Below are 19547 nucleotides of genomic sequence, written 5' to 3'. Positions count from 1 at the left end.
GGAGTCAGTCTATTTGAGAGATACCTGGTTGATTTTAGTGTTTGTATAAAAATGGGGGGGATCTAGTTCAATCCCCTCTCAGAGTCTATTGGGATGGGTATTTTCTGTTTGGTACACCTGCAGCTGTAATCCCAGGACTAAAAAGAAGATGATATTTTATTGTAACACCACCTGGCCTGTGTATATGTGGAGCTCAGAGGAAAGATGGCCACTGAATGGCTCTCCTGGATTTCTTCCCCACATTTGGTTGTCTCCAAATAGGGGATTTTGATTTGGCTCCCTTCGCTTGTCTAGGAAGCTGTTTGGTTCAGTCAGTGAAGGCCCCAACATTTAAGGAAGAACTAACGCTAACAGAGGAACTCTGAGCTTCATTTAGTCATAGTTTTGTTTCTTCTGCGTTCTCTCTGAGCTTTTGTCCAGGAAGATGGGGGATACTCCTTCTGTTCCCAAAGAAAGTCTAGTAGGACATATTCTGAGTAAATGGTAGAGAGGGCTGAAAAGCAACCAGAAAAAAAGCCTGTTTTGCAGGAGGGAGAGACAGAGGACAGAGATAAAGGAAAGTGAGTCCAAACTTTGAATCCACCTGCAGTCTTGCTGGCGGCACCCCCGCTACCTCTGCCTCGGCCTCCTTCTCCTCCCCGCCCCCCCCCATCCGCACTACCACCTGGGCTGCTTGCACAGCCGGCTCCTTTCCTTTTTTCCTTTTTTTTTTTTTTTTTGAAGATTTTATTTATTTATTTATTTGAGAGAGAGAGAGAATGAGTGGGACAGAGGAGCTGAGGGAGAGAGAGAAGCTGACTCCCTGCTCAGCAGGGAGCCCGATGCGGGGCTCCATCCCAGGACGCTGGGACCGTGACCTGAGCTGCAGGCAGGTGCTTACCTGACTGAGTCACGCAGGCGCCCCGCACAGCTGGCCCCTATACCGTCGTGTGTGCCTGCGGTGCCATGGACTCCTGCTCCTCCTACCTTCACTACCAAGGAGCAAAACGCACCCCAAGCTGTCAGGCTAACTCCTCAGGAGGTTCAAACTGAAGAACCTCCCAAATCAGCGTTCAGGGGCCCAGGAGCTCCCCTGGACTTAAACTGCCCACTTCAGATTTCCCCCCAGCAGCCCCCGGTAAAATTGACAGCGGGGAACAAACTGATCGCCTTCTTAGTGGACACAGGTGCAACACATTTGATAGTAAAACGAATCCAAGGGGGTTGTTTTCATTAAAATAGACATGTCTTTAGAGTTATCAGTATTAAATATAAAACTTATTCTACCAAGGTTTGCTAAAGGTCAAATAAGCTCATGTTATATCTGTTGCAATTTGTCAGCAAAAATGACTTAAATGATGGTTATTTTTGTCACATGAAGTTTTCATGCGTAATTGTTAAGAGCAAATATGTTAAATAAATAAAGAGGTTTATAGGTAAACTTTTAAAAAGCTTTCAAAATCTTTGGTAACCTGAAACTTTGAAGTTTTGCTATTCAATGATAAATTGGGTTGAATTCATTGGATTTCTAAGCCTTTTCCAAAGATGATAATACTGAAACATTAGTTACTAGCCATAGGTTTATCTGCTTTTGTCTTCTTATTACAGAGAAATTAAAGATACTTGGGTCTGCTAGTAAACATGTTTTATGCTTTATTGAAAGTTGTACTATGAAAAAACATGTCTAAAAATTATGACATATTTATAAATTTGCCAATCTAAAGAATTATGGCTTAACAGTTCACAATTAGTTACTACTTAGTTTTCACTAGCAACTAAGGTTTCTAAGAACTAAAATTCTACCAGATGGAATTAGGCTGCTAGAAATGGTAAGGAAAGCATCTCTATATGCAGGGACAGTAAGATGTGTTTTTGATAAGGATTGAGGAATGGGAATACATTTTTGTTGAGGGAAAATAAAGTAATTTTGTCCTAAAATGAGACTGGTTAGAGAGAGAAGGCTTAGGAAAAAAATCTGAATGTTTAGGGGCGCCTGGGTGGCTCAGACGGTTAAGCGTCTGCCTTCGGCTCGGGTCATGATCTCAGGGTCCTGGGATCGAGTCCCGCATCGGGCTCCCTGCTCCTTGGGAGCCTGCTTCTCCCTCTGCCTCTCTCTCTCTCTCTCATGAATAAATAAATAAAATCTTTAAAAAAAAAAAAAAAAATCTGAATGTTTAAAAAAAATTGTAGAAAGTTTGTGAAGAGGAATCTTTGGAAAAGAATTTTATGTGTGGTCAAGACTAAGATTGGAATGAATGAGTTTTAAAAGTACACTTGTGTAAGATTGAAACTTGGCTTTTCTCTGCTAAAAAGACAGTTTTCTTGGATTATTGGTCTGCTCTTTTTGTTAGAGAGAGAGTGCACACGCAACCAGGGGTGGGAGGGGGGAATCCTAAGCAGGCTCCGTGCTCAGCAAGAGCCTGATATGGGGCATTCTTGATCCCACGACTCCGAGATCATGACCTGACCTGAAATCAAGAGTCATATGCTCAACCGACTGAGCCACCCAGGTGCCCTTGTCTGCTCTTGATAAGAAATATAAACAACTTTTTAAAATCTGCTCAGAAAACCAAAGTTTCTGTGTTTTGTCTTTATCTGGTTTTTGGTTACTTAAGAAAGTTAAAACTTCTCAATATTAAAGGAGCTAAGTTTTGTTAACAACTATATAACCTTCTGTAGAATCTCTTACTGCCACTTGGTTAAATAGATAATTATTAAGTTTTATAATGATCTGTAATCCTATTTAGGCAAGAACTTTAAAAACTTCTAAGGTTTTTAACAAAACTTCCCCCAAATTCAAATTCTAAATGAAGTCTTTTTTGACTAATTAGGCTTATTTATTTGGTATGTAAAATTACATGAGAGGCATTGCCAAACAAATGATGGTAAACCTTCTTAGATTATATTGTATGGTTTTGTGCTATAACTGTTCTAGAAATTATATGAAATTCCTAAAGTTATATGGGAAACCTGGGTGGCTCAGTCAGTTAAGCATCTGACTTCGGCTCAGGTAGTGATCCCTGGGTCCAGGGATTGAGCCCCATGTCAGGCTCCCTGCTCAGTGGGGAGCCTGCTTATCTTTCTCCCTCTCCTTCTGCCCCTCCCCCTTCATGCTCTCTCTGTCTCTCTCTCAAATAAGTAAATAAAATCTTAAAAAAAAAAAAAGAAATTCCTGAAGTTATAATATGTCCTGGTATAAAGTCATCATTTGACATTCTAATTATTGAAATGTGGGTCACAAAAATAACTGGATTTTCATGTCAACTGCATTATAATAAACTCTCTTCAGATCTTTGACTATGTCCATTTTTTAGTCTTTTGTCATTTACAGTAATTCTGATGCTCTTACAAAATGTGTTTCATCTTCAAGGAGATTCATAAAAAGGGCTTATGACAAATACAGGTTTCTGATATCTTCAAGATCATTAAACTGGGTAAGAATTTTTGTAACTAGTGCAAAAGCTGCATTCAAACAGAACAAGATTAGAACTATGGGACTGAATGAATTGAGGAAGATGATTACAGTTTTTATGACTTGTTTGAAACATTGCTGGTTCTCTAATGTTTGTGCTTCCAGGTTTAAGGAAACTTTTTCTCTTAAGATACCTATGACTTATAGAAATATGCTACAATATTCCTTTGTGAACAAACTGAAACATTATCTTTTCTCTCTACCTGAACCCTCCAGAATTCATAAACTCTCCATGAGTATTCTTTCTTTCATGGCGATTACAATTATTTGTATAAGTTCAATAAGAATCTGTTCTCTTTGTAACAGGACACCATTGAAAACATTGGTTAGATTACCAAGGCTTTGACTGAAATGTCATATTTGAGAGAAATGTGCATAGACTCAGATATGACCTGACAGCTTTAAGGAAGTCAGGTTGACTTTACAGAGTCAATAGAGCCCCTTGGAAATGTTGGCCTGGTACCTTGCTTACACAGTTCCCAGCAGCCTTACCTGGTGAGTAAAGAATGTCACTTCCTGGCAGGTGCAGGAATGTCAGGATATTTAGGGGACCTAGAGAAGAGGGATTCACCCAAATATATAGGTATTACAGGCAAATCTGATGGCAAGTATTTGACTTGGTTTCTGGTCTCGAGAGACTATTAGAAGTTCTATCTGAATCCTTACAAAAAGTTCCAACAAAGCAGATTTAAAAGAATTTATATGGGCAATCACTATTCTTACTGTGCTTATATAAATAATTAAGCCAAGTTTGTTAAAACTGGACTTGTTTTACAAACAAATTAGTCTTAATGTGGCTCTCTTTGATGGGAAGGAGGGTGATTTCAGAGAGAAAAATTATATTTCAGTAACACACCTTTGTGGATGTTAGATTCTAGTTCTGATTATCTTTAAATGTTTGTTGTTTGCCTAAGCTAGACAACTTGAGGTAAACTTCAGAGAAATTGCCAATAGCTCATGTACAGAAAACTTTCATGCCTGTTACTTTGTGTGGATAATCAAAAGATCCTGTGGGCATCTGATTGTTTGAACAGTTGGACAATGGGAGGCACTTGCTTGTTAGAAGTTCTTACCACCCACTTCTCAGTCCACAGTAAGTCTAAAGTGGTACACTAGACTAGCTCTCTCAAATTATTCACCTGTGTCAGGCAGGACCTCCCTGGGGAAATACCAGATGGAGATGAATATTTCTTGGGTATTCTTTGCTCCCCAGTGGGAAGGTGCTGCTCATCAACATGTGGCATGAAATTTGTCTAAAACCTTAATTCTCATTGTTAATGAAACTTCTAACTCCCTCACCAACCTGCAAAAAATTTTGGACTCCTTGGCTAAAGTGGTAAGTAGACAACAGAGTAGCCGTAGACTATGTTTTAGCTGAAGAAGGAGGTATATGTGTAGTGGTCAATTCCTCTTGCTCTACTTATGTTAATACTACCATGCAGATTGTAACTAGTGTAGACAAAATTCAACAGCAGGCCTCTTGATTGCAGCAAACCCTAGAACAGCACGTCCTTCTACATCAAGGGGGTTGGAATAGGTTTACTGGTCTATTTTCTTGGATACCCTCTAGCATCAGATCCATTCTAGGGGGGATAACAAAAATGGGCCTTGCAATATTACTGATACTGGAATATACTTAGGGGCAAAACTAATAATGTTATATACCACCACATGATGCAAGGAGGTGTCCAAAGTTTTATTTTTTATTTTTATTTTTTTAAGATTTTATTTATTTATTTGAGACAGAGAGAATGAGAGACAGAGAGCATGAGAGGGAGGAGGGTCAGAGGGAGAAGCAGACTCCCTGCCGAGCAGGGAGCCCGATGCAGGACTCGATCCCGGGACTCCAGGATCATGACCTGAGCCGAAGGCAGTCGCCCAACCAACTGAGCCACCCAGGCACCCTGTAAATTTGAAATTCTTGACATCTTTGATTGCTCTTTCTAGTAACGTCAGAGCAAATTCTGAGAAAAAGGAAGATCTTCTTTTTCTGTTACTTTTTCTCTTATTGAAATTTTAATTTCTGCCCAAATTTCTTTACAGATTCCATACTTTGTCTCTATTGAGAGTGTCTTTCTTTGACAAATTTTTTTTTAATTTTTTTTTTTTTAAGATTTTATTTATTTGACAGAGAGAGACACAGCGAGAGAGGGAACGCAAGCAGGGGGAGGGGGAGAGGGAGAAGCAGGCTCCCGGCTGAGCAAGGAGCCTGATGTGGGGCTCGATCCCAGGACCCTGGGATCATGACCTGAGCCAAAGGCAGACACTTAACGACTGAGCCACCCAGGCGCCTGACAAATATTTTTATAAGACAAAATTTGTCAATAAGTTGACTCTGATTCTTTTGAATGTTTTACCATATTTTGATCTTGGAAAATAGTAGACCTTCTCAATTTTGTTCCATCAAAAGATTCAACTTAAACTTTGAGATATTCCAAAGATCAATTATAGAATGTCAAAATCAAATCTATACAACTTTGAGTCCTCATTACATAATTTGTTCAGTTTCTTCCTGTTTTCAGAGGGATATATCGTAATGTTTTTCTGTTGCAAGCTGTGTTTTCAGTAACTTTACACATTTCTCAGAGCGTCAAATGCTGATTTTTGTTTTGTTTTGTTTTTAAGGGGTTTTTTTTTTTTGGTATTCCATTTGTTGACTACTCTGATTAGCTATTTCAACTGATTTTAAACAAAAGACAAATGTAGAAGACTCATTTAATTCTATTTGAGAACACTAATGTTGATTTACAAAGTAGTTCTTCAAAAGCATAAGCATTTCTGAAATTCAGTTGATGATGGGTAGCAAAGAGAGAATGAATACTACTGTTCTAGTACATTTTGTGTCTCTGTTACTCTGTGTGTGTGTTTTGTAAATTTTGGCAATACATCTTCTATTTTAATTGGCGGAATATCACAACTTCTTTGAATGAATTGTGTAGGTACCACAGTTCCAAGTTCTGTTGTCTGTTCCATAAGATTCATCATTTAGTAAGAACACTATTTTTATCATGGCACTTTGCCTCACCAAAATTATATTTGTATTATCACCCCCAAATGAGTACATTTAACTTTATGGAGAAATGTTTAACCAAAATTATGATTATTCTCAGTAACATAAGATGCTTCACTTTGGCAAAATGACTCCCAAAAGCTTTATTTCATAAATTGGGTGAGAAAATCCAACCCATTAGTGAGACTAAATAATAATCTTTTATTTAACATGTCTGATGGCATTGATATAAAACTGGCCTCATTCAACCTTGTGCCAAGATCATCTTCTGACAATAGAACTGACACAATAATGGTTGTTATGAACTTTTGGTGCATGTGTGAGAAGCTATACAATCAACAATGAGTAAGATTAATTTAGAAGAATAATTATTTAAAGGAAATTATTTACATTTCACATACCGAAATGTAAATGTATCTTCTGCAGTGCTATGTGTTAGATTATTGGCTCAGGCACAGTTTTCTTAAAACAATTACTGGCTTGAGTAGATTTATAGCAAAACAAAAAGCCTGTTAGCATTGTAACAAGAGTGTTTGGAGAGTGCTCAACAGCAGGACAGCTTGGCCTCTATTTCCCGCACTTAATGCACATACTTCTAGAATTTTCCCCATTTCCCACTGACCCTGCTGACTGGCAGCCTGGTCACTATGCAGCTTGAAAATTGTGCTGAGAGCCATGGCACAACTGAAGGAAAAAAAAAAAAACCAACAAACAGTGGCCACATATTTCCCCACCACTGCTCCTGAAATGGGAAGAAGTTGACTTTCCTTACAACATGTATCAAAAAAACCATTTCGGTTTTTTTCAGCAAGTGTTTTGCATGCTCTACTGGGAATAGAGACGGGTTATAGTTGGTCGTCCCTCAGTTCACCATGTGTTAGGGAAAGAACTCTGTTCATGGAACATGCACTGCACATGTTACAAGACAAGACCATGGCAGAAGCTGGAAATATCAACTGGAGGTCTTACAGCTGCACCCCAACTTCCTTTAATGCAATTACTAATGACAAGTCCTTAAAAAAGAAAAAAAAGAAAAATCCAGCATAAAGGCAAAACCAGATGAGATGCCTGGGCAGTAGGAGTAACTGGTACTGTCACAGGCAAAGGGGACACTTGTCCCCCTAATATTCCTTCTCAGCCAATGTTTCTGGGAACCACTGCTAATGGACGGGGGGCTGGCCTATAGCATGGAACGTAGAAGGTTCCGTGCTAAAGTCCCCTAGGACTCTAGACAATCTCTAACATGTTCTCTACTAGGATTTATTCTGTTTGAATGGAGCCAAAAAAGTTTCTATATTCGAAGTGCTTTTACATGGGAATTAGAAGCATTCTTAATTGGATTGCTGGGATCCAGCATTCTCCCTTCCCTGTGTCCAAGGTCCTGAATGCACCACATGCCGGGAGGCCACGCTCTAGCACGCCCTCCCACTCCTGTTCCACCAACTGAGTAATTTGTCCTCAAATCTCTCTCTGCCAAAGTGCCCTTGTTATTCTAACTACTTAATTAAAATTACATTAAGTTGATGAAATGTGATTGCAAAAGGAGAATCACTATTTCTTTGAAAACTGCGCTGACTTCTTTGGAAAGTCTCAATAAAGGCAGCTCACTAAAAAGCTCTTCATTAGCTGTGGGTAAAAACTACTGTCAAAACTGGGGTTGGGGAAACATGAAAACTACAGAAGGATTCTGTATTCAGGTTTCTTCATTCACGGTTTGGGTTCTTGCTCTGCTCTAAAGAAACTCGAATTGGAAATTGTAGATTGTAAACAACCTAATAAATTGGGATAATAAAAAGTTAACACGTATTGGGCTCCTCTATGTGCCAGATGCTGCCCCTTTATATATATTACATCACTGGATCTGTCAAGAACCACAACCAGCAGATACTTTTATGATTTCTATTGTACCATTAAATCAACTGGGACCCAGAGAGGTTAATGTTAAGTTATTGCCCTGTGTCACATGGCTGGTTAATTTTCTCCCAGGAGAAAATTCTGTAAATGTTTGGTTCCAAAGCCTATGCATACTCCACTTTTCATGCTTTGTTCCTGGAGGATAAATTCTGAAAGAAAGAAGTTTTTAAATAAAGGTTCTGAAGCAATTAACTAGGCCGAGATAGTGAACATGTGGCCATGAAGAGAGGTATGCATTCAGGAAACAGTTTTGCCAAGCTCTTGTCCCCTCTCTTCCACCCCCTGCTGACTGAGCCTCATTCCATAAATAGAGGTGCAAATGTCTCCTAGGAAGGGTCCAAGCGTTCACTCCAAAATATATCTACTGCATTTTGAAAACCTGGCAGAGGCTTGTCAACACCCTGGCCAGAGCAATTACCCAGCATTGTTAAATTTGCAGCTGCTTTTACCAGCTGTTCTGAATATTTGTACCTAGTCAATAAGGTTGTGGGGACACCTCTGCCTGACTGGGGTCAGGAGCAGACAGATAAATGAGGAGAAGGATTCTAGCTAGGCTGCAGACCGCCTAGGAGGGTAGACACACAGTGGGGTTGTTTCGTGCTGTACTGAGTGACCAAATGATAATGGCGGCCACTTACTGAGCATTTGCTAGGTTTGGGTATTAACATGGGGGGAAGGTTAAGGAACTTGCCCGAAGCAATGCGGTTCCAGAACTGGAATGCAAGCCTGATTGATGAACCCTGGCTTTCCTCTCCCACCACCTCTCTGAAACTTTCTCCCGTGGAAGAGGAGGTGTCCCAGTGAGGAGCTGCGGGAGTTAGTGTTGGGTGTGGAAGATATCACCCTGAAAGCCAGGCAAAGCCAAGGTGCTAGAGGGAGAAAGCAGAGAATAAGATCTGGATCAAGGCTGGGAGGGAAGCCAATCTCTGAATTGTAGTCTTGCAGTTTGCCATTTACCACTATTACAAGGATAAGATACGTTCTTTGTAGAAATGTTAAAAACAGTGGAAAAACAGAGAAAAATATTTTCATGGACCAGAGAAATACTGTTAATACTTTCTATGCTGGATCTTTTCAGTCTTCGGCTCTGTGAACATCTTTTTTTTTTTTTTTCTTTACGGGATCGGACAATTTTTTTTCACTTACTAATATCAGGTAAACATTTTCCCGCATTAAAATTCTCCTACAATATCATTTTTAATGCCTCCATTGTACTCTAGACTAGGGAAAGTGAAAGCACTAGAACGTAGCTGGTCTGGGGTCAAATTCCAGCTCTGCCATTTCCTGGCCATGTGACAAAACTCTCAGTTGCCCCTTCACCCTCCCCCACGGGGATATAATAAAACCTCCTCTGATGTGTGTTGGGATGATTCCATGAGAAAAAGAATTGAAAGGCCTTATCACAGTGCTGCATAAATGTTAACTGTTATCACTTCTGGAATTTATTTAACCAATTCCCCATTCTCCAAAATGGGTTTTTTCAGGTTTTCAAAATTATGAATAAGATGCAATGAACATCATTACAGAAAAATCTTTGTGTTCCTCTGTAATTATGTCTTGATGTGAAATGACTGGATCAAGAAGTATTTAAAATTTGTATTATTCGATGCATACTGGCAAACTATTCTTCAGGAGATGCGTATTGATTTATAATTATTTTCACGACCCCTTGAAGAAAGCTGGCTGTGAGACTGGGAGTCGATGATGAGCTATAAGTCAGGAAACAAGGAACAAGTCGCATTTGAACACTGGCCTCAGAATGTGAGACCTGCCAAGTCCCAGACAGGCCTGCTGACCTCTCCTCTTTTGATCTCAGGACACCTGCCACAGGGATGGACCTGAGAGAATGTGGGGGCACTGGTGGACACTGAATTGAAGGAGAGATGGACAGAAGGGGGTTAGAAGATACTGCAAAGGGCCTTAGCAGATCAATAAAAGTAAATCCCATGTTGGATTACTTTAGTGTATTAGAAATTACTGCCAAGTGTTATTTATATATTTTAATTTAGATAATACCATAAAGTTGTAATGAACTCATGTTAACAGCATATATGTATGACTTCATGGTATGTAGAATACATTGAACTTTCACACACTGATTATCCTTTATTCACTTCTAATGTTCTTCTTAAGTAGAAATGATGGTGGCAATAGGTAGTGGGGTATTTTAAAGTCCTTTAATCAGCAAATTGAAGTTGGCTACCTTTATTGGTCCTCCAATTTTAGTTTTTTAATTTTATTGGCCCCTGGAATCCATACGTCTAGAAACTAATGCCCAGGTGACACATAATCCAGTCTTTAAACCTTCATTTATCCAACCAACATTCAGTGAGTGGCTGACTACAACATATAAGATGTATAGGAATTCTTCCTTTGACTCAAAGAGCTCGTGGTCTTTGGGTCCTACGTTGCAGGCTGCAACACCATTGACTCTGGGGGTGACAGGTTGTAAGGGAAGAGAGGTGGAGAGGGCATGGGGGTCACAGTCCATTGCAGGGTCCTTGACTTTTTTCAATATGGAAGCCACTTCTTCTAAAAATTGTTTAACTCATTATTCAATATTGGCGCCCTTGGGGAAATAAAATTCACTATAACAAACACCTCCTCAGAGTGGCAAAATACATATTTCAGAAATTAAAAGGACAAAATAGAACTGAATCTGGGAGAGGAGTGAAGCTGAGATATCCCAGACACCGAAATTTATAACTGTACGTGGAAGAAATTTGCTATAGGCTCTAAAAATATATTTATTAAGCAATTGTTTGGTTTAGGACACCCAAAGGAAGGAAAACCAGTGTCTAATTTCATAAGACATGACATCTATAAGCTCTTTAACATTCACAAAAACCTTAAATAAAAAGAATCACAAATAAAATATCATTAGTGACATTTATGACACATTGTAAAACACAGATCAACAAAGCTGTAAGTTCTCTAATACCTAGAATACAGCAGGTGTCAGTGAAATAGGAGACGATGCTGTTTGGATTTTTTTTTTTTAAGATTTTATTTATTTATTTGAGAGAGAGAGAATGAGAGAGAGCACATGAGAGGGGTTAGGGTCAGAGGGAGAAGCAGACTCCCTGCCGAGCAGGGAGCCCGTTGAGGGACTCGATCCAGGGACTCCAGGATCATGACCTGCGCTGAAGGCAGTTGCTTAACCAACTGAGCCACCCAGGTGCCCTGTTTGGATGTATTTATATGAGCAAGTGCTCTCTAATATGCTAAACCTGCAGTGCTCCAAGTGTTAACCATGAATGTTTTTGTGGTTTGAGCCAGAGAAATGTTTGGATTTGAGATGTTAAAAATCACAGAAAATCTTTCAAACTGTTCTCTCCATATACTTTCTGTGGGGCTAGGGGGAGAAGATGGGCTTCGGGAGACTTCTTTTGGGAGGAACATCTGTAAACATTTCGGCAGAACCTTCTGAGCAGTTATGTGAAGCATGTTTTCTGGGGGCTTCACTGAATTTGCCAGTTTTGGGGTTAATCAGTAGCCCCTTGTGCAATGAGTATACTATATCATAGCATAAAACAGTAATTGGAATTCCAGCAAATATCCAGGCAACTGGGATGGACATAAGCATGGCAGCTTTTTTTTTTTTTGTAAGGCTGATAATTCTCCCAACCAATATGGCTAGCTTCTAACACCCAGCAAGAGTTTTCATTCAAAAGGAAAAAACACAAAATAAGCCTTATGCAAACTTTCTCCCTCAGCTGTTTCAAATTTAAATTACTGCCAAAAATTAACATAACTGAATTCATTTAATATGAATAAATAAGTGACGTGAGCTGAAAGTGGCCCTCATTTACCACCAGCACATCGCTTTCTGTTGATCTGACTTGCAGCTCATTCTCTAGATAAAAATTATGTTATCAATTCATTGAATTAACATCGGTTACTAATCATCTAGTTAAGTTGTAACTGGAGAGATCCTGGCCAGTGTTGCAATTTAAATTGCAAAGAAATCATAAGAGGATCATTAGATACACATCTTTATCTTTAACGACATTATTTACATTAGATACAGTGTTTCTGAAAGCAGAAAGCTCTATTCTACTCCATTAGACAATGTGAGAAGAAACTTTGATGTATTTACATATGTATGTCACATTTTAAAGACGTACACAATGTTTTTTAAAAGACAAGTGAGTCTTTTCAGGCGCTGGTCTTATAAAAAGTCTCATAGATTATTTTTTTAAACTAAATTCAAGTATATCAATAAATGAAAAACACCAAAAAATTACAGCTAAAATTGCCAGTGTCAACTAATAATTGTAAATTGTAATGGTTTCAGCCTCTTAAGAAAAGCATTAGAGTGAAAAAGCTGGAGTTTCAAGTCTAATCCCATCGCTATGACTTTCACTGCAATAAAAAGTTGACTATAAAGAAATGGTTCCCAAGGTCTGACCAGTCACTAGAAGTGTTTCTAAATGTCAGTGCCACAAAACTATGATTTTAAATGATTCATAGCAAGAATGTTTTCTTTAAAGAAATTATTAAAAAGTTCTTACTCATATAATAGTCACTTTGTATAACGAAAAAGACCCAACCCTTGATTCTGTGACCTGGTCTCAGGTGTGGTGACAGATACCTCATTGCTGATCTTACCAGGAAAATGGAAACATGAATTACCAATGAAACCAATTCCTTTACTTTCCTCACATTAACAAAGCAAGCTGTGATTGTCTACCGCGAGCAGACACACTAATCACATCTAGAGATTTGACTGGTTTGTGTAGGAACAGCCCATTTTGAGTTTATTTTGAGGCAAATACACCACAATACAGGGAGATGAATAGCCCCTTAAAATGCTGGACCATCATTTAATCCAGTGTCAAATGGAGATGTTTATTTCATAACTTAAAGTATTTATTAATTACCTACTGCAACATAACACAGAAGTGATCATGAGCTCATTAAGGATAAAATCCTTGGCTTATTAGTCTCTAGAGCTTAGAACGTACCAAGCACATAGTAAATGTTTGTGAAATGATGGACTTTTAGAAACAATTTTCCTCTAAGTTCCTCTTTTCCCTGAGTCTTAAACATTTATGATGATACAAAGATGTTATAAATAATAAAAAGGCAATGATAGGGCAAATTCAAGATCCATATCTCTAAATATTATCTCTGAGTTCTCTCATCAACACCAGTAAAGGACATTGGTAGTCCTTGCTACGTAAACTATGCCCTGTAAGTGAATTAGGCTGAGACTATAGACCTGAACTCAGAAGAAAGGGGAGACCATTGAATAGGTAGGCAACTAATTAAAAGTTAGGTTTGGTTTTCTCCACAGCAATAAACTGTGTGATGGAAATCAAGCCCTCTTTGCTTGTTTTCTCTCAAGTAGGATATACCGTAGACAAAAACTCTAAGATTTCAGGAAAGTGAATTATCTCTTTGGGATTTGCTGGACCCTATTTAGGACAATGATGCCAAATGACCTAATTAGTATTTCACAGGCTTAAATGAATGAGAGTATTTTTTAAAATGTTGATGCACTCCCAGGAATTAACTGAATAATCAATTTGCTAAAGTTCTGAATTCAGCTTAACTGGATAGTGCAGTCTTAATATCAGGAAGGATTTCAAAAATATTTTTCTCCAGAAATCTTTCTAATTATGATCATGTTTTTCATTTTTCTAAGATAAATAGTCAATTATTTCAGCATAATAATTTTTATTTTGGTAGGGGAGAAAATCAATCATGGCAATAATTTACCTAACTGGTCCATTCAGTTCCACGGTTGAACCAATAACTTCATGTAGGAATTCCTTATATGACTTAATGTTGTACAGGATTGTGAAGAAATCATTTTTGGAATAATATATTTAATAATGCAAAGAGTTGACTATGGGGGGGAGCAATGTCAATACAAATGAAAATTTTAGTTTTATGACCAAAATGTTCAACATTTAGTTGAAGGTGTCTAATCATTCATAAGTATGATTCAGAGTGAGACTGGGTATCCAAGTAAACATATCTATCAGATAAGCAGTGGGATGTAAATAGCAAAATTAATTTGGAGACAGGACATGGCATAGGCATTTTGAAATAAATGGCTATAAGATTTTTAAAAGTTTTGCATATCAATAAGCAGTAGCATTTAAGGAATTCTGAATTTTTCACCATTTGAAAAATGTCTATATTCACTAAGTTCCTGTAAGCTTTCCAGAGTAAGTTATCAATTATTCCTTTATTCACAAAGCAAAACCTTATATTGGCTTAAGTATTTTTATTAAGCCAAATAAGGCAGTTTGTGATTGCCTATAATTTTTATAAAGTTTCATTTCCTGAATATTAACACATGTAATTCAACCTAATTTAAAAACTCACCTTATATTTCATATCCATTTTCTTCCAAGCATGAAGAATAGAACATTTAGGTGTAACTTTGAGGATTTATTGCACTAACATTCTACTAAGTTCACTATAAAGAACATTTCAGGGAATGAGTTTTATTTGTAAATATTTTTATAAGATTAAAAATAATTTTACATATACTCTAGAGCTGCACTGTCCATTATGGTAACCATTAGCCACATTTGGCTGTTGAACACTTGAAAGGTGACTTGCGCAACTTGAAGAACTGAATTTTTTAATTTTAATTCATTTAAAATTTTAAAAATTATAGTAGTTTTAGTTATTGGAAAACTTTTAGGTGTGTTTGGACAACTTAGACTTACAAATCTACTTTTTCATCTGCAAATTTTACAAAACCTAAATACATCAAGTATTACTGGTGAAAACCTCATGTCCAAATTAAGGTGCGCTGCAAATGTAAAGAATATTTCAGAGACTCTGTACAAAAAAAAGAATGTAAAATTCTCATTAATAAGTTTTATATTGACTACTTAAGTACCTTGCGTTATATTTCTCTTGGACAGCACTGATCTGGAGCTATATGAAAATTTCTAGTACTTAAAAGTTATGTTTTAGAATGTTTTACTTCAATGTCATTCTCTTAATCAAAAATTTTTATCATTATGAAAAAGTAAATCGGATTTAGCATTTGCTTAGTAAGAAGTGCCCTAATTGCTCTCTCTGCACATCCTCCTTTCCCCAAATTGCAAAATCCTTGCTAGCACCAACAGCAGAATGCAAAATCAGAGACAATGAGTATGCAGAAATAGTGTATGAGGGCACTGATGAGTGTGCAATCAAATCAAACTGCTCACACACTACAAGTTCTGTCTTTTCTTTCCTCCCAATTGTTTCCAGAGCTGTGTGTTCTTAATTCCAAAATTAACCTTCAACTTCTTCCCAAGTTCTGCTGTGCTATGGCTTCGGGTTTAGAATAAGCGATGACTTTGCTCAGCAATGTGGTTGGTCATGTATTAATACTAGATTCTGTCCAGGCCCGAGAACTTTCATCCTTCAGAGTGGAGAGCTTCCTCTGGGAGAAGGGTTCAAATCCCAGAAGTTTGAACACTGCCACTCGGTACTTCTTGGACATGATGTTGTACAGAATGGGATTGATGGCAGCGCTGAGGTAGAAGAGGACAAAGGATACCAGGTTGCAGTATTGGCTGATCTGAGCAATCTCCAAGGAGCCAGGCTCGAAGGACTTGGAAAATAAATATCGCCCTACGTGGAAGGGCAGCCAGCAGAGGATGAAAGCAAACACCACAACAGCTAAAAGGACAACAGGAGAGAGAGTGTGAGCTCAGGAAATGTCATAGCAAGTCACATTCTATTTTGAAGACACGGTTTTGTTTCGATTATGTATAGTATCACCATTGACTTCAGAGAAACATTATGTTCTGCTTTTCCCTATTCCTACTTTTAACCACGGTTGGGTCTGTCTGGACTAACAGTTGAACCATTTTTGTTGAGCTTCCCAATCATTTCTATTTAATGACTATTTGAGTGATTTGGGGACCAAACTGACATTTTGACTCAACAATTCATTCACAATAGTCCACCATTTCACATGTGTTAGATACAAACAAGCACATATGAATACAGTGGTTATACTCAACCACAGCTATGTAACAGAGTTTCCTGGGGGCACAGATTCCTTGTGTGTAATACAGACTCACAAAATTAGTATCTTTAGGAAGGAGACCAGGACACCACACCTGCTTTTCTCTTTTCTTTTTTCTTTCTGAAGTTTCACGAAAAACTGAATATGCAGTCAGGATTGAGAACCACTGAGATGGATGATACTTTGCCACCTACTGATAGACATAAATAAATTATAAAAGACCATAAAACCCACTAACATCAGTTACCATCCATCCGAGTCTTCATTTTACCCAGGTAAGATAATTTTTGTCCAAGACCTCTGAATTTCTAGATTAAATTTTCAAAATTCAGAAATCAAAGGTAAAAATAACAGAAAATAATACTTCGGTCCTTGTACCACTTTAGTGATTCCCTTCATAAGGTCAAGGCAAAAGAAAATTAACATCGGTGTTGAGACACCAGTGAGGATAATTAACAGCTTAAAAATAAAATTGGAGAAAATTATTAAACTTCTTCTCAAAACGAAGTTGCATAGTAGCAACTGACTGCCACGGTAGCAACATGAGTATTACAATCCCCTGGAGGGCACTAGCAGGTTTACAATCTGTTAGTCATATTCTGAGAATCACTGGTCTAGAAAATAAAAATTTTTTACATTCTTTGAAAAAACAGTATCGTTTTAATATACAGGATTCCAGGAACTGTAAAATGACAAATACAAAATCAACCTGGAACGACTTCTAAGAAGCACTAAATATGCAAATAAATACAAAATGTTGGACTATAATGAGGAATAATAAAATGTACAGATTCTGGTTTTGAAAAAGCAAATTGAATTAATATTTTTGCTTGGATGTGAACACATTTTGTATTACTTTACTTGTACCAAACACATATACTTAAATTTATGTATTAAATATGCAGTACACTCCAGTCATAAAACTGCACCAAGATGTTCTTTGAAGGACCACTTAGAGAGGGATAGTAAGTCCTGTCAGCTTACACAAAGTCTTTTTTTCTCATGTTGGGAGAAGCTTACCTATCTTAGCTTATCCTAGTTTATCCTAGACTATCCTACAGGCAGAAATAGGTGGTCTTGAAAGCAAATGGAGACTCCAGCACTGATTTATCATTGCCTTCCTTTCAAAGCTATATAAACAGCAGCAGGGTAAACAGAATGGATGCAATTATCTGAAAAAATGCAGGTCAGAAAGCATACCACAATACTGAGAGAAAAATGAATCATCTCTGACAGAATTATCCACGTTGATCATATTTTTGGTTAAATTCACCACGGAATACTTTCTAGATCTAATGCCTACTCTTCCCCCAACCCCATGAATGCTTTTTAAATGCAACTTAGATATCCACAAATTGAGGCAGGAAGGTAAACCTCACCTTTAACACTTAAAGACCACAGTAGACTTTTATGAAATATCCCAGTTTTGAAGCAATGTCTCTGGGCTGATAAAATTCATTTAAGGGAAATACAAAGGAGGGGCATCGTTCCCTGAAAAAGGAGACATTAGAAGAAAGAGACACAAAGAGGTAGAGAGCAAAATAGAGAGTGAAGACAGTGATAAGGTGGGGCGGGGGGCGGGGCGGGGGGGAAACAGATAAAGAAAGAAAGAGCAAAAACAAAATACACGCGCACACACACACACACAGAGAGACACCTACACCACGGAGAAACTAAGAAACCAAAGAGTGAGCTCAAGACAGAAACAGGAGAGAATCATTGATTGACATGCAGCTAGAGACCGAGAAAAACAGGGGAAGGAGGTAGAGGCTCAGGGAGAAGGGGAAAGGAGGGAAGGCAAGGGGAGAGGAGAGAACCCGGGAGAGAGAGCTCGAGGGCGCACTGAGACCCTACCCAGCATTTTCACGGTTTGCTTGTGGTTCTGGTCCCTTAGCGAGGCGCCCACCGCCCCCTCGCCCCGCTTTCTTCGCCACAGCTTCCTGCCGATGAGGCTGTAGAGCACAGTGAGGCAGAAGACCGGCAGGAAGAAGAAGACGCTGGATACCCACACCATGACCGTGAGCAGTCCGGAGCGCACGGCGAACTCGGTGGCGCGACACTCGTTAGTGTCCCGAGGGTCGGTGCCGTTCTCGTGCTCGACCCCGACCAGCACGAAGATGGGCCCGGCGCTGCAGAAGGCCACGGCCCAGATGACCAGGATGACCAGCTTCACCCGGCCCTTGGTGACTACCACCTTGGCCCGCAGCGGGAAGCAGATGGCGAAGTAGCGCTCGACGCTCAGCGCGGTGATGGTGAGCACCGTGGCGTAGGTACAGCTCTCGCTGACGAACTGGAAGAGTTTGCAGAGCAGGTCGCCGAAGTTCCAGGGCCGGTACTGCCACAGGCGGACTAGGTCGAGGGGCATGCAGAGGAAGATGAGTAGGTCGGAGAAGGCCATGCTGGACAGGTAGAGGTTGGTGGTGGTGCGCAGCTCGCGGAAGCGCGACACCACCAGCATGGTGAGCAGGTTGCCCGCGATGCCCACCACAAAGAGTGCCACGCAGGTGGCGGTGACACCGGCCAGTAGTGGCGCGGGGAAGAGAGGCAGGAGCTCGTCGGTCAGAGAGTCGTTGTCGCGGGGAGCGCCCCAGCCCAGGTCAGGCAGCGTGAGGTTGTACCCCGGCTCCTCGCTCGGCGTCGCGTTCCACATGCTGCCGGCTCAGCTTAACTGGCTCTGGGATGCGACTGCGCTGAGAAGCTGGCCGCGGCTGGCCCCAGAAGGTCCCCTTAGGCGCGGGAGAGTGCGAACGAGGAGCCGGCGCTGGCTCGCAGGGAGGATGCTTGGAGATGAAAGAGACGGAAGTGAGAGGCAGAAGCTCAGGGAGAAAGTGAGATTGAGAGCTTGGGGCGAAAAGGGGGGGAAGGGAGGGACACACACACGCACACGCATGCACGCACTGGTGGTGAGGACAGAGTGACCCACCGGTCTTTCTGGCACCTCTGTTTTTCCCCACGATCTCCCCCAAACCTAGCCCCTAGCTGGCCCGTAGTCGCGTACCTGTCACCGGGACAGCCCCGCCAGTCCTGCCTCGCTTGCACCTTCTTGCTCCAGCCGCATCTCGCAGTTCCTAAAGTGTCCTGGCGCGCGGCGGCCTCGGAGACCCCGCACTGCGAAATGAGAGCGAAAGGAGCTCTCTTTCCAGCCTTGGGCGCTGTCTGGTTAGTGTGGTCCAGAAGGGCAG

The 19547-nt window shown here is 39.8% G+C and overlaps 1 protein-coding gene across 1 annotated transcript; it reads right to left on the bottom strand.

The window, feature by feature from the left end:
* Positions 1-15708: 15708 nt before the first annotated feature.
* GHSR (growth hormone secretagogue receptor) lies at positions 15709-19015 on the bottom strand. Its single transcript, XM_021702645.1, has 2 exons — positions 18220-19015; positions 15709-16013 (listed from the first exon to the last, which is right to left on the bottom strand). Exons 1-2 carry the CDS (start codon positions 19013-19015, stop codon positions 15709-15711), a joined length of 1101 nt encoding a protein of 366 aa, XP_021558320.1.
* Positions 19016-19547: the final 532 nt, after the last annotated feature.

Source organism: Neomonachus schauinslandi, chromosome 1 (assembly GCF_002201575.2).
Source record: "Neomonachus schauinslandi chromosome 1, ASM220157v2, whole genome shotgun sequence".
NCBI classification, from domain to species: Eukaryota; Metazoa; Chordata; class Mammalia; order Carnivora; family Phocidae; genus Neomonachus; species Neomonachus schauinslandi.
This window is presented reverse-complemented; position numbering and strand designations above follow the sequence as displayed.